General features: G+C 37.2%; 2 protein-coding genes across 4 annotated transcripts; both read left to right on the forward strand.

Annotated features, from left to right (window-relative positions):
• Positions 1-58: 58 nt before the first annotated feature.
• On the forward strand, positions 59-2,073 carry LOC108565928 (monoacylglycerol lipase ABHD12-like). Its single transcript, XM_017925603.1, has 7 exons — positions 59-384; positions 454-554; positions 624-902; positions 960-1,207; positions 1,348-1,509; positions 1,568-1,695; positions 1,760-2,073. The coding sequence occupies exons 1-7, from the start codon at positions 263-265 to the stop codon at positions 1,833-1,835; spliced, it is 1,116 nt and encodes a 371-aa protein (XP_017781092.1). The 5' UTR covers positions 59-262; the 3' UTR covers positions 1,836-2,073.
• A 1,404-nt stretch (positions 2,074-3,477) lies between these two features.
• On the forward strand, positions 3,478-12,260 carry LOC108565936 (protein enabled-like). Of its 3 annotated transcripts, XM_017925614.1 has the most exons (7): positions 3,478-3,806; positions 5,624-5,662; positions 9,053-9,374; positions 9,435-10,235; positions 10,482-10,625; positions 11,169-11,445; positions 11,516-12,259. In XM_017925614.1, the coding sequence occupies exons 1-7, from the start codon at positions 3,802-3,804 to the stop codon at positions 11,542-11,544; spliced, it is 1,617 nt and encodes a 538-aa protein (XP_017781103.1). In that variant the 5' UTR covers positions 3,478-3,801; the 3' UTR covers positions 11,545-12,259. The 3 variants fall into 3 exon arrangements, with proteins under 3 accessions (XP_017781103.1, XP_017781106.1, XP_017781102.1); XM_017925617.1 differs by lacking the exon at positions 5,624-5,662; XM_017925613.1 differs by lacking the exons at positions 3,478-3,806; positions 5,624-5,662 and adding an exon at positions 7,962-8,826 and having other exon boundaries at positions 11,516-12,260.
• The last annotated feature ends 643 nt before the right edge of the window (positions 12,261-12,903 follow it).

Consider the following 12,903-nt stretch of genomic DNA (forward strand, 5'->3'; position numbering starts at 1 on the left):
GGTGTACGTTTGGTTGCCTGCTCATCCACCTTGACATCAATATTTACCTGTGCGCTACCTGTATTTACTGCGTTTTAATTGGTTCGCAGTGATTGTTCCTCTCAGTTCGCTGCATAAATTCCGAGGAAATTATACAATCGAAAAATGCGTGGGTGTAAAGTTCTGTTGCGTTTACTTTCATAACTCTGAAGTATTTTAATCGAGAGAGCTGCGTTTGTTGTTGTTGTTTCACTTCAGGGGGGCTGTGGATTGTTGCTGAGAAATGGTCTGTGATAAGATATTGCCAAAAATGAAATTAGCTTTACTGAAGCTGCACAGTTGCCCTAGATACTATCGAAAACATTGTAAATTAAGCAAATTCATGTTCTACTCAATAGCTTTGATGTAAGTATTATTGTTATTATTGTTGTTGTTGTTTGTGAATGTTGGTTTCAATGTAGTTTTTATTTTTAGAATTGCAATACTCTGCTGCCTGCTAATTATAGCATTCATCATAGTGCCGGTGGCTTTCAAATATTCAGTCACATTTCAGAGGATGCTCATGTTTACAAACAGTAAGTTACACTTGTTTTTCCTTATCATATCACACTATATGATAGTGTTTGACTATTATTGTTTTTTAGTGGGCTTATCAGACAATCCGCTTGACTATGAATCACCCTTCCAAGGGATTCGCAACATATACCACACAATTGATCATCCAGACGAGAGCGTCACCTTGGGCATTTGGCATGTGTTGCCTACAGAGCTGGAGAACGAACTGGACTTTGACAAAGCCTTAGCCACAAGCAATTACAGCACAATCATTCATTTCCATGGCAGCGGTGAAACAAGGACTGACTCCAAAGGTACTTTTGCTGTGCTCAAGGACTACTTTCATGTTATTGCTGTTGAATACAGAGGTAATATCAACATTCTTCGTTATAACGTAACGAGATACAGTTGCAACATAATTTCAGGGTTTGGTGATTCCAGTAAAGTGTTGCTCTCTGAAGAAGGCATCTCCAAAGATTTCGTGGAAATTTACAAATGGATTCGCGCCAAAACGAACAATCACATTTACATTTGGGGCCACTCTCTGGGCACCGCTTTGAGCGCTCTGACAATCACCAAATTGAAGAAGGAACGGTTGATGCCCATGGGTCTGATTTTGGAAGCTCCACTGACGTCGATGGCTGAAGAGATTCCGGTGCATCCTTATGGAAGGGTACAATTATGAACATGTTACGAGAAAGATAAGTTATAGTACACTAATTTGAAAATTAACACGTTCAAGTTATTAACACTTATCATTCTCGTTCGTTTCATTAACATCGCAGATCATTAATACTCGAACCGTATTTGTAGCTTTTCGCCTGGTTGCCGTGGTTTGAAAACACGATAGTTTCACCGTTGGAGAGGAACGGATTCTTTTTCAACACTAGCAACAGCATCGTGGATGTCGATTGCCCAGTGATGATTTTGCACGCAGAAGATGACAGCGTTATACCGTACACTTTGGGAAAGAAGGTAGCGTCTTCGCGCATCATAAAACAATACATTTATTTATATATATCTTCAATTGCAGCTTTCAGAATTAGCAAAGAATGCTAGAAAACCAAACCAAGGGAACATAACTTATTACCAGTTTTCTCCATTTTGGGAGCTGGACCATTTCCGGATATTCCGGTATCCTTTCCTACCGTTCCTATTAGAGTAAGAACCACAATTGAATCACCATCTAAATATTAAATTATAATAATAATGATATAAATTTCAGGAAATTCATCAAGACCTGTAATTTCTACAGCAAAGAGAGGCCTCCAATTCGTAGAAAATTAAAGAAAACGCATTAATCGCGACACGAATAATCTCATGTTCATTCCTTCTTCACCTCGTTTATTTATTTGTTTCCAGTTCGTTATACGATCGTAGATGTAAATATATTCTCTTTGTTGGGAATAACGAAAACATATCAATCGCATTTTGATGTCAGCTGGTCTGATCGTTATGAAAAAACACGCAACGCATTCTAGTTTGTTAATTGAAATAGTATATCGAAATTGCTTAATGCAATAAACAGAAAAGAGTTAACGTTTATTTTTATTACGCAAACAACTCACAGTTATTTCTTTCAATTAGCGAGATTATTCAATTAATCTTATACGCTTATTATCGTATGGTGATAAAGCTGTTATCATAACTGTATTTCATTTCGACGGAATTCAGATGCGGTTACGCAGACATTCCTCAATCTCTCTCCCTTCCTCTCGATTAATTATTTATTAACGATGTTTCCTACCGAATAATTCTAAAAATAAATAATTTAACAACTCATTAAAATTAGTTTGAATTGATTAATAGTCACTTCATTTAAAACAATAGCTTTTTGTTGTCATAGAAAACAATGATATTTTCATCTAAGCTTACTAGAAGTTAAAGAATTGAGAAAAGTTTATCTTTTATACTAAAGTTATTTGAATTTATGTAGACTTATATTTAAACAAAGCTTCTGGAGATACTTTTTAGTAATATTAAATAGAAAGTATATGTAATCTAATTTGAGCAATGATGAGAAATGAATGCAAAAAGAAATTTTCTTAACTTTATAATCATTAAAATCTAAGTCAGATTTCTTATAATACTTTTTGGGAATATTAAGTTGAAATTGAAAGTATTCTGATTTGAATAATGTGATCAAATTCATTCAAATTCGAATTAAACTGAAAAGTCAATGATTTCTGTGTTTTCATTTAATTATTAATTCGTGTTAATTAAAGCATAAAATTTTGAATTTAAAAATAAATAATTTAACAACTCATTAAATTAGTTTGAATTGAAGTCACTTTATTTAAAACAATAGCTTTTTGTTGTCATAGAAATCAATGATATTTTCATCTAAGCTTACTTAAAGAAGTTAAAGAATTGAGAAAAGTTTTATACTAAAGTAATTTAAATTTGTGATGACTTATATTTAAACAAAGCTTCTGGAGATACTTTTTAGTAATATTAAATAGAAAGTATAGTAATCTAATTTGAGCAATGATGAGAAATGAATGCTTGCATTTCTTAACTTTATGATCATTAAAATCTAAGTCAGTTTCTTATAATACTTTTGGGAATATTAAGTTGAAATTGAAAGTATTCTGATTTGAACAATGTGATCAAATTAATCCAAATTCGAATTAAACTGAAAAGTCAATAAGTCAATGATTTCTGTGTTTTCATTTCATTATAAATTCGTGCTAATTAAAGCATAAAATTTAGAATTTTTGAATGGATAAACTTTTTCAATGAGATTGTGTCAAGGTTTCTTAAGACTTGGTTCGTAAAATGTGGATAATGTAATATTGTTTCCTTTCGAGGCGAATGATTAAATCTAATCAAAGCTTGCGGACTACCGCAATCGCTTCAGGCCTAACAGCAGCAGCAGATCTGCACGGTGAGGTTTTTCGAAAAGGGGCGGGAAAGGCGCGCGCGTGCTGCGATTGGCGGCGGTTTCGGGCTGGTCGCAATGACAACATGATGGCGCCGCCGTCATTTTCGTTTCTTGAGTAGGATAGTAAAAGTGTTGTAGTAGTTTGCGATCCGTAGTCAAATGTCTCCGAAGTGAACGCAAGTAAACGAATTCGCAGCAGCAGAAGGAGGAGGATTTCAAGAGGGCTGAGAGCGTGTGTGATATGGTGTTGCGGTGCAGGTGAATGTGAGGAGACGAGAGGGTCATTACCTACCTACCGTTCGCTTCTCGGTACGTTTTCGCAAAAAGGGAAAAAGGAATAGTGGAGAGGAAGAAAACGGGATTCGCAAATTCACACTGCAAAGATGAGGTGAGTTCAGCATCCTCTCCTTATCTGTCTCTCTCCCCCACAGAGCCCTATTATCACTGTGTTGTCAGTCAGTCGAACTCTCTCATGCATTCCCGGCGAATTATCCGCATCTTCGATGGATCAAGACGAAGACTGCTCTTTTTTTTTTGTTCTGTGCGCTTCTTCCTTCATCCTCTCCCGTTTCTACACGCAAATCGAGTGACAACCCATTGTTTATATCCAGAGTGCGGAATTGTGCCCGATCCTCTTTTGTCGGCTAATTTTTACATATCGATTTTGGGTGAAACTTTTGGGTGTGTTGAACTCTTTATTTCCCAATGGCTGGGGAGAAATAGGGAGACCTACTACTACCTACAACCCCGATCCGGAGGGTGAAAGTATCTCTCTCTCAACATTCATCGTAATTTTATTCCACCCCGCTGGAAAATCCTAGCCGGAAGGTGGTGTCCTCCATGACACCCTCCAGGACCCTCCAAGGGTCAACCTTAAACTCATTGCTCGACGATGTTTTCGAAGAAAGAATCAAACAAAAACCAATTCATTGTGCAAACAGATCTCAAGTCATTTAACAACTTTTCTTGTTTTGTTTCCTCGGAGTCATAAAAACTGCTCCCCATTAAAGAAAGAAAGGGACACTATTTGTTTTTTCCTACCTACGCCTACTACATTTCACTACGACCTCTTCTGTACAAATAAACACCATATGCAGATCCATTAAAACGTAATCCAAATACCATATGTCTCGAAATCTTTATGCACTGTTTATATTAAAAAAAAAAGCCAACTACAATTGAAAGAAGGAAACGAGGATTAGTCGCGACAATCCTTGTGCAAAGCATAAGATTCCACAAGGGCGCGTCCTCGCTGTTTATCGCGTTCAAGTTGAAACAATAACATCGATTCACATGAAATAATAATAATGCATTTACATATTTCCAATTGGATCAGTCGTAGCAGGAAACTTAAGTCTCATTTCTACAATTTTCGGATAAAAACTTGTTAATTGATACTTTTACATTTATATTAAACGCATGTCGATTCGTTGTAGATACGAAACTTCCTGTTTCCTCAACATCTTTAGTATTCCAGAAACACGTAGTTTGGGAGCCAAGTTTCTTGTCATGTTTAGGAATTACTAATATTCTCTTTACTAAATTCAAATCTTTCTTTCATGAAGTTTTCAATGTTTCTCAAATATGCTCTCATTCCTATAAGATTCTTAAAGTATATACGGTTTATAATTGAAATATGTTTTCATATTTTGCAACGAATAGATACTATTTGTTGTGACAGAAATAGAGCTCGTATCATTGATAAGTACACATAAAAATATGATTGTTTTTGTACGCTCTTATCGGGTATTAAAGTTGAAAAGAAATACAACTAAGTATTTAAGTTGCACACTTAAACTGCACGTTTTATTTCGCGATTTCAGTTAATTTTTCAGCGTTACTTAAAACGTATACATATTTCATTTCAAATTTGTCTGTGATGCAAAATCAAATATTTGATAAAAACGTGTTTTTTGGTTTTATCTGTGTATGCTCTGAATCATTCGGAGAATTTCCAGAGTTTAGATAAACTTATGGTATTTGATGTAGAAGTGGGACCAGGAAGAGGGAAATTGAAATTGATAAAAAAAAAACATGTAAATTGTTTTGAGTCATTATAAATTATAGAGAGAGAGTTTGCCTAAGTGGACGGTTAGTCATTCCTCATCCGGATACCATTGTATTCCGGAAGAGTGACGAGCGTGATGATAATTGTTAACAATGTGTGTGTATATATTATTATTATTATGTTCCGACTCTTTTCAGCGTTGCCGAAATGAGCGCCAACGCTGAGACACGTAGAAGGTATCTACAAATACAATATACCTAGTTAGTCTATATAGTTTTTTTTTGTCGTCTCTACATTTACTTCTAGTCTTCAATAATCTACATACATACACACTCAACCCTCTTTTACTTATCAAATCATTTCATTTCATAGCGTACGCATGTTTCTTAGTAACTGGAAATTCCGCCAAATCATCGACTTTCGAAGAATACAAACACAATATGAGGCGATCAAAACGCTTTGCTGAATTCCTAACAGTACAAATTCGATTTGTATCGAGTAAATTTCAATTGATTTTTTGTTTATTAAATTTATAAAATGCGCCACCGCTATTCGTATATTTCCATTTCATACATTAAATCGATGCTATAATCAATTTTGCGATTTCTCGAGTCTAAGGTGTGGCACTTCGTCCTATCTTTGACTATTTGTTGACACGTCCTATTGGAAATTCGTCGGTCTGGAAAGATAATCAAGTTTTTTGATGGAAACAAATAGTTTGTTGTGCATTTTATTCGCTCAGATTAACGCGAAGGGATTCTGCAAAGATGATAATTATTATTTCGGTAACAACAAAAAAAGAATGTAGTGATAATGATTATCGGTAAAGGCATGGCAAAGAATGTAATAATGCGTAATCCACTTGTTTGCGAAACGCCCATAGTGCATTCGGCATGGTTGTTTTGCATGCTTGCATGATTTCCTCGAATGTTTGTTGTTTTTTCTTTTCTTTCGTGCGCTCGACTCGAAAACAATAATACCTTCCTCAGCGGTGGCAAAATTGTTAATTAATAAATGTTGTCGAGTCGGGTTGCGTAATTGCGTTGCATCGAAGGAGGCCGATGCAACGATGCTTGCTTCTTTCTTGCGTCTAGTGTTGCTGCGATCGAATTTCGTGAAATCAAGCGAGAAATACACGTTAGACGATGGTTTTTGGTTGCAAATAATAACATCAACAACAACAACAGCAGCAGCAGCAAAGACACGAGTATTATTAAAGCCGCATTTCCGTTGTGATGCGGTTACACGCGTACTTTTATTATCGAATAGGAAGTCAGTTTTGTGAAAGCGAAACCCACGCGAATGCTGCGGGGATATCACAATCAGTTGATTAAATTCATTTTCGTGTGTCACCCACTATCTATTATTATATTTCCCCTCTGATTGTTCTATTAATACTTTAGTTTGCGCCCTGTACTAATTCCAATAAGATCGAAACTCATTTAATCTTAATTTCTATTATTATTTTCGCCTATTCATTTATCAATAAATGCGAGTGAAATTTGAATTCAATTCAAATACGATTGTGCAATAAACTTTGTAGAGAATGCCATTTCTTTAGATTTTAGATTCTGAACCACCTACGGTCAATAATTTCAATAAAAGTGAAAGATTATCCAGTCAATATATAAATAAATTAGAATCATTTTGGAGACTTTCCCATATACATGTTTTTCTTTAATTGTTTCAATTCACGTCTTTGTTTCCAGTTTTCTGTTTATTATACATTAACTATTTGTTTACATTTCAGATAATTATGAAAGTAAACACGAAAATGTGAATGAAATAAGTTAACAATAGGAATTACGTGGATACACAACAAGTTATACTTTGTACAGAAACGAATTCTGAAATCTTGTAGATTCATAAATATATAAAGAAAATTGTTACTAATGTTTGATACTCGAGAGACATGATGACTTAGATTTTCCAGAATTGTTTTGTGCAAAGTTCTTGTCTTGTAAAAAAAAACTGAAATACAAATAAGCGTAATTTTAGAATTATGAATCACGCTCGGAGTGAATTAACAAAGGACTGGTGGAAGCCCGAAGACTTTAAAGATCAACCCAAAAATAAGTTGAAACCGGACACCGAGAAAGTGCAGAGAGAATATTATCGCATGCGGTGAAGATTGAAGCGATTTTCGGTTTGCTTTTTGAATGTTAAATAATCTTCATTATTTTGGTAAGATTATCATAATGAAATTAATGCGCAGTGATGAATAAAAATGTGTAATAGCGTAAGCTGCACGAATTTGATTTCCAATAACAGCGGCGCGTTTGTTATTAACTTGCACGTAAACATTAATCATGTTTTGCGGTTGCGAGCTTAACGGATTCGGTGGCGGTGGTGGAATCATCAATAAATCAATGGACGAATTAAAATCAGCTTATTGTGAACGTTTACTGTGTGGGTGGTGGTTATAGATGTAGTCAGCGTTGTGATCTATTGCAAATCGATGGGTTAATTGTAAACAGACTCTTTTCACGTTCATTTGTATTAATTGTTGGAATTCAAGCGGAATGCAATCAATTGTTTCGACAGCAATCCAATTCGATTTAATTTACAATTTTATTAGAGCGCAAATATGCTGTTGCTGCGTTTATTCTGTATTTAGCTGAAACGATGTACCTTCTCGCTAAGTGAAACTTGATTAGATGAGCTTGCTGGAGAAAATCGGGTTCAATTAGTTTGATTAAAGTGTTAATAAGAGCGGTGTTGATGGATGGATTAGTTGGGTCGATTTCGTTTAAGAAAATGCGATTAATTAATGTGTGAATGAATATTGGTGCTGTAGAAATAAAGATTTGTTGCGTTTGCGTTTGCCAATCGAAACACCAAATTGGGGAAGTGCGTCTCCTCCGCATAGAAGAAGAGGAGGCGGCGGCGTTTTATGATATTATATAATCGGTGTGAAAATTGGAGGGGAACTGGTTATTATATTATCAGTCGGTTTGTACAAACTCACTATACAAACACATTTTTATTTAGCTGCAAGTACATACATGAATAAGTATTGCGGGTCGGTGACGTTGCGTGTTTAGGGAGAGAGATATATATGTGTGTGTGTATAATAACCGACACATTTTGCTCGTTCGTTCTTTTCTTTTTTGTGCTTCCTCTCCTTTCGTTCTCGAGCAAATAATAATGGAACGCAACGCGAAGTAATTCGAGAGTGAAAGTGATTACGTTTCTTGCGCTCCGCCGTTAATAACAACAACGCAAGCAGCAGCAGTATCGCGAATTTATATACATACTTATATACATATATAGAACTCGTTCCGCGTGCTACTCGCAACATGGAAGATCTGTTTGATGAGTTTTACAAAGAGTTCGACGAACAATACGAGGTGGAATTGAGGAGGAAGAAACGCGAGAGCTGGGAACAGTACTGGGCCTGGTAGGTTCACGAATGAACGTGATCATCATTATCATCATCTTCATCGCCATCTAACTAATTGACTAATTCTCCTGCTTCAGCTATGCTAGTTTAATGAACTTTGATGTTGTCGCCTCTTTCTGTTAGGAATATAAGATTGCAGGAGGCCTTTTGTTCGTTTGTGGCGATTGTATTTCTAATACTGATTCGTTTTTTTTTCCCCCTTTCTTTTGCTGCTGTTGTCTAGTGAACAATCGATTGCGAGTGCCCGTGCTAGTGTGATGGTGTACGATGACGTGAACAAGAAATGGGTACCATCGGGATCATCTTTGGGTCTTTCCAAGGTCCACATCTACCAGCACACGGCTCAGCAGACGTTCAGGGTCGTCGGGAGGAAGCTGCAGGATCACGAGGTCGTCATCAATTGCGCCATCCTGAAGGGCTTGAAGTACAACCAGGCGACGGCCACCTTCCATCAATGGAGGGACAACAAGCAGGTCTACGGACTCAATTTCAGTTGCAAGGAGGACGCGGATCTCTTTGCCAGAGCGATGTTCCATTCCTTAGAAGTAGTTATTGTGTAAATTACGTTTCCTGTTTTCGTAACTAATCAGAAATTGCTGTTTTAGATTCTTGGAAATGTGGATAGAGTAAAGCAACAGCAGCAGCAACAACAACAAACTATGCAGCAACAGCAGCAGTACGTGCAACAACAGCAGACCATGCAGCAGCAGACGATGCTGCAGCAACCGACGATGCAACAGCAACAGACCATGCAACAGCAACAGACTATGCAACAGCAGCCACCGCCGCAGCAGCAACCCCAGCAACAGTATTCTCCTGCTCAGCAGCAGTACGACGAGGACATGGGGTACCGCACGATGACCAGGGAGGATGTTGCCATGATCCAGGAGCGCAGGATATCGTCGGCGCTGATGTCGCCGCAGCAGCAGACGTCGCCCATGAATAATGTTCCTGTCGCGCCGGCGACACCCAGCAGCATCGTGCAGCCTAGTCCGGTGTCGCCGCCCTCAAATCCCGGCCACCAACGCACGACCAGCGCTCCTCCGGCACCGCCTCCCATGATGGCCAATGCGATGATGTCCGGTGGACCACCGCCTCCGCCGCCCATGGGTCAAATGCCGATGGCACCTCCGGCGCCTCCAATGTGCCCACCGCCGATGCTTGGAGGCGGACCACCGCCAGTTCCTAGCGGTCCGCCGCCTCTCATGGTCGTCGGTGGCGGCGTCATCGGTGGACCACCACCGATGGGTGGAGGTGGAGGTCCGCCTCCCATGGGCGGTGGAGGAGGACCCCCACCGCCTCCACCTCCACCGGCCAACATGTCCCGGTCGGCTAGCAGCGACATGGTCGAAAGTAACTCCTTGGCCGCTCAATTGCAGAGCGCAAGATTAAAAAGAAATAGCAAGGTAAACCATATTGTTATCTTAATAACTGAAACTATTCACATTTCTTACAAGATCAGCATTACTCGTGAGACACATCTGAAAAGCTTGAATTACAAGATTATTATAAGACAACTTTACAGAGATTGTAAATCATTTGATTGATTTTATAGCTGAATCTTAAATGATACAGTTTCAATTGCAATTTGTTGGTTTTTTCTGTTGTGAGAGAAAACGAAACCGAAATTCAGAGATAATATGCATTCACAGAATACTCCACCGCCGGCAGAGAATAGTGGATCTTCGACTAGCAGCGGTGGCAGCAACTACGGAACAATAGGTAGAGGTGGCGGCGGAAGTATGGCCTGCATGATGGATGAGATGGCGAAAACGTTAGCGCGCAGAAGGGCGGCCGTAAGTACCATTGTTTTATTGTCTCTTTCTCTTCTTTCGCTACCTTCTTCTTCGTGGTTCCACTATTATAATTGTCTTTGTTTCGTCGAACTCTTTTTATCTTCTCAGGCATATTCATTCAATGCACATTCATAATAACTATAACGATTTACACTCTCATTAACATTTCTTAAATATTATTTATTGTTAGAAATTGAAATCTCAAATAAAATTACTATCATTGCATTTTTCGCCACTGCAGTGAGTAAAACGGAATGTCAATATAAATAGAAGCATAAAGGTTGCAAGTTTTCAGGGAACTATAGCTAAGTGTGAATGTCAGCGATTATGTAAAGGTTTATTTAGAAAGCTCGAGAGTAAAAAAAAAATATAGAAGAAATGTTAGATATAAGAAGAACGGGTGGTATTGTGCAAGTAGAATGAATGAAGTCATTGAGTTGTGGAGAATCTAACTAGGTTTTAATCCCGGGAATTTGTTCTTGGCTTATTCTCGTTTAGAATGCGCGTGGAATATTGTATAACTTATGTTTTTTTTTTGTGTAGGTTGAGAAGAAGGTTCCGGATGCGGATGAAGACGACAAGAAGGCGACCTGGGAGAAGACGAACACTCTTCCTGCGAACAGCAGCAAGTTCAACAACGGCGATTCCCCGAAGAGCGTCCGCAAGCGTTTCGGATCTGCATCCGAAGAGACGATCCTCAAGGTGAACGGCCTCACCGACAACCTGTCCATCGCGCCCACCGAGCTGGAGGCGCTCAAAAACGAAATCATCAAGGAGGTGCGGAAGGAAGTCTCCAAAATGAAGCAGGACATTATAGACGGTACAGTTCTAAACCATTTGCACCAGCAACAACTGTTTTATTCTTCATTTATTTTTTTCTTTCCTTCCAGCAATCAAATCCGAACTGAACCGAAGATAATTCACTCTTTTTCCACTACGACTATTGTGCATTTATTTCTATGTATTATTTTTTGAGTTGTTTGTTCGTTTTATTATTTTTTTTTAAAGTAACCAACAACGTATATGTATATTTAAAACAAAGAAGAAGAAGAAGAAGAAAAGAAAACAATTGATGAACCCAGCGAATGGAGTCCATCTGCCCCCTCTTGGATATTAACTGTATATTAAGATATGAAGAATGTGGATGAAGAAGAGTATTGCGAAGAATGTTTCCTATGGCTGTTGCATTCGAAGAAGGAAGTTGTGAAATTGTGGATTTAAGATGAAGTATATATACATACACATACATAAAAATATATATATATTAATGAGGATGCAAAGGAGAGGAACAAAAAAAAAAGCAAGTTTGTATCGGGGTTGTGTTTAGGCATTTAATAGGAAGGTTCAATTTTAAAACACACAGTTTGTATCTGATTTATTTTATAATCGATTTTTATATACATATATACATACATACATACATACACGAACATGGGAAGTTGGTGTATTCTTCGAACGGTCGTTTGATTGTGTAAAAAGGGAAGAAAGACAAGTGTGGATTGGATTGGAACGATTGATTCAGGATAGCTGATTTTTAATGTAACTGCTATATATATACAAGAAACGAGACGATACAAATGATTTGAAATGAAAGAACAAAAAAAAAAGTATAAGATTATATATATATATATATAAAGATGTCGTATATATGATATTGAATATATATATATATAGCACACTTTGCATTTACTATTACTATTATTGTATAATTTAATAATTTATTGATTTTTTTAAGTTTAGGCCGAGAAGAAGATGCAAAAGGAGTGTGAATGTATGAATGGAGAAATGATTGATTGATTCCTTGCGTCTCTCATATTATTACAATTGTACATATATTATTCGTTTTTATTTTTAGTTTGTTTTTTAAAGGACTTCCAATATAATATTTATTGAGTAATGAGAAAGAAAGTGATGACGCGCGATTGGTTCGCAAATAAAAGTAAATGATTGGCTGATATATATATGGATGTTTGTGAGTGAGTGAGAGTGAGAGAGATTCAAGAATGGATACATGAAACTGTCTTATAGTATTAGCGAGAACTTTAGTCGTTTTCCGTACGTTTCGCACACATTTCGACGAGTGCCATTTTTTTTTTAACTAATTATTATTATTTACAAATATATTTTTTTTAAATATTTTCCTCCTCCATTATTTTCATGTTTGTTTGCTCATGTTTGGGGATCGACGAAATTTTTTTTGCTAATATCGCGATTTGTTGTTCTTCTGTACAAAGCGAAAATATGAATTGATTAATCCTTATTTTGTACGAAATCTATT

The sequence above is a fragment of the Nicrophorus vespilloides genome, unplaced genomic scaffold (genome assembly GCF_001412225.1).
Source record: "Nicrophorus vespilloides isolate i.1.1-1 unplaced genomic scaffold, Nicve_v1.0, whole genome shotgun sequence".
Taxonomy (NCBI): domain Eukaryota; kingdom Metazoa; phylum Arthropoda; class Insecta; order Coleoptera; family Silphidae; genus Nicrophorus; species Nicrophorus vespilloides.

What these genes read in the sequence shown, in the direction of transcription:
- LOC108565928 (XM_017925603.1), top strand. Translation starts at nt 263, where the DNA reads ATGGTCTGTGATAAGATATTGCCAAAAATGAAATTAGCTTTACTGAAG. An exon ending in TTCTACTCAATAGCTTTGAT is followed by an intron (nt 385 to 453) that starts GTAAGTATTATT and finishes TTTTATTTTTAG; the next exon opens with AATTGCAATACTCTGCTGCC. An exon ending in CGGTGCATCCTTATGGAAGG is followed by an intron (nt 1,208 to 1,347) that starts GTACAATTATGA and finishes CCGTATTTGTAG; the next exon opens with CTTTTCGCCTGGTTGCCGTG.
- LOC108565936 (XM_017925613.1), top strand. Translation starts at nt 8,726, where the DNA reads ATGGAAGATCTGTTTGATGAGTTTTACAAAGAGTTCGACGAACAATAC. An exon ending in TGGGAACAGTACTGGGCCTG is followed by an intron (nt 8,827 to 9,052) that starts GTAGGTTCACGA and finishes GCTGTTGTCTAG; the next exon opens with TGAACAATCGATTGCGAGTG. An exon ending in TAGCGCGCAGAAGGGCGGCC is followed by an intron (nt 10,626 to 11,168) that starts GTAAGTACCATT and finishes TTTTTTGTGTAG; the next exon opens with GTTGAGAAGAAGGTTCCGGA.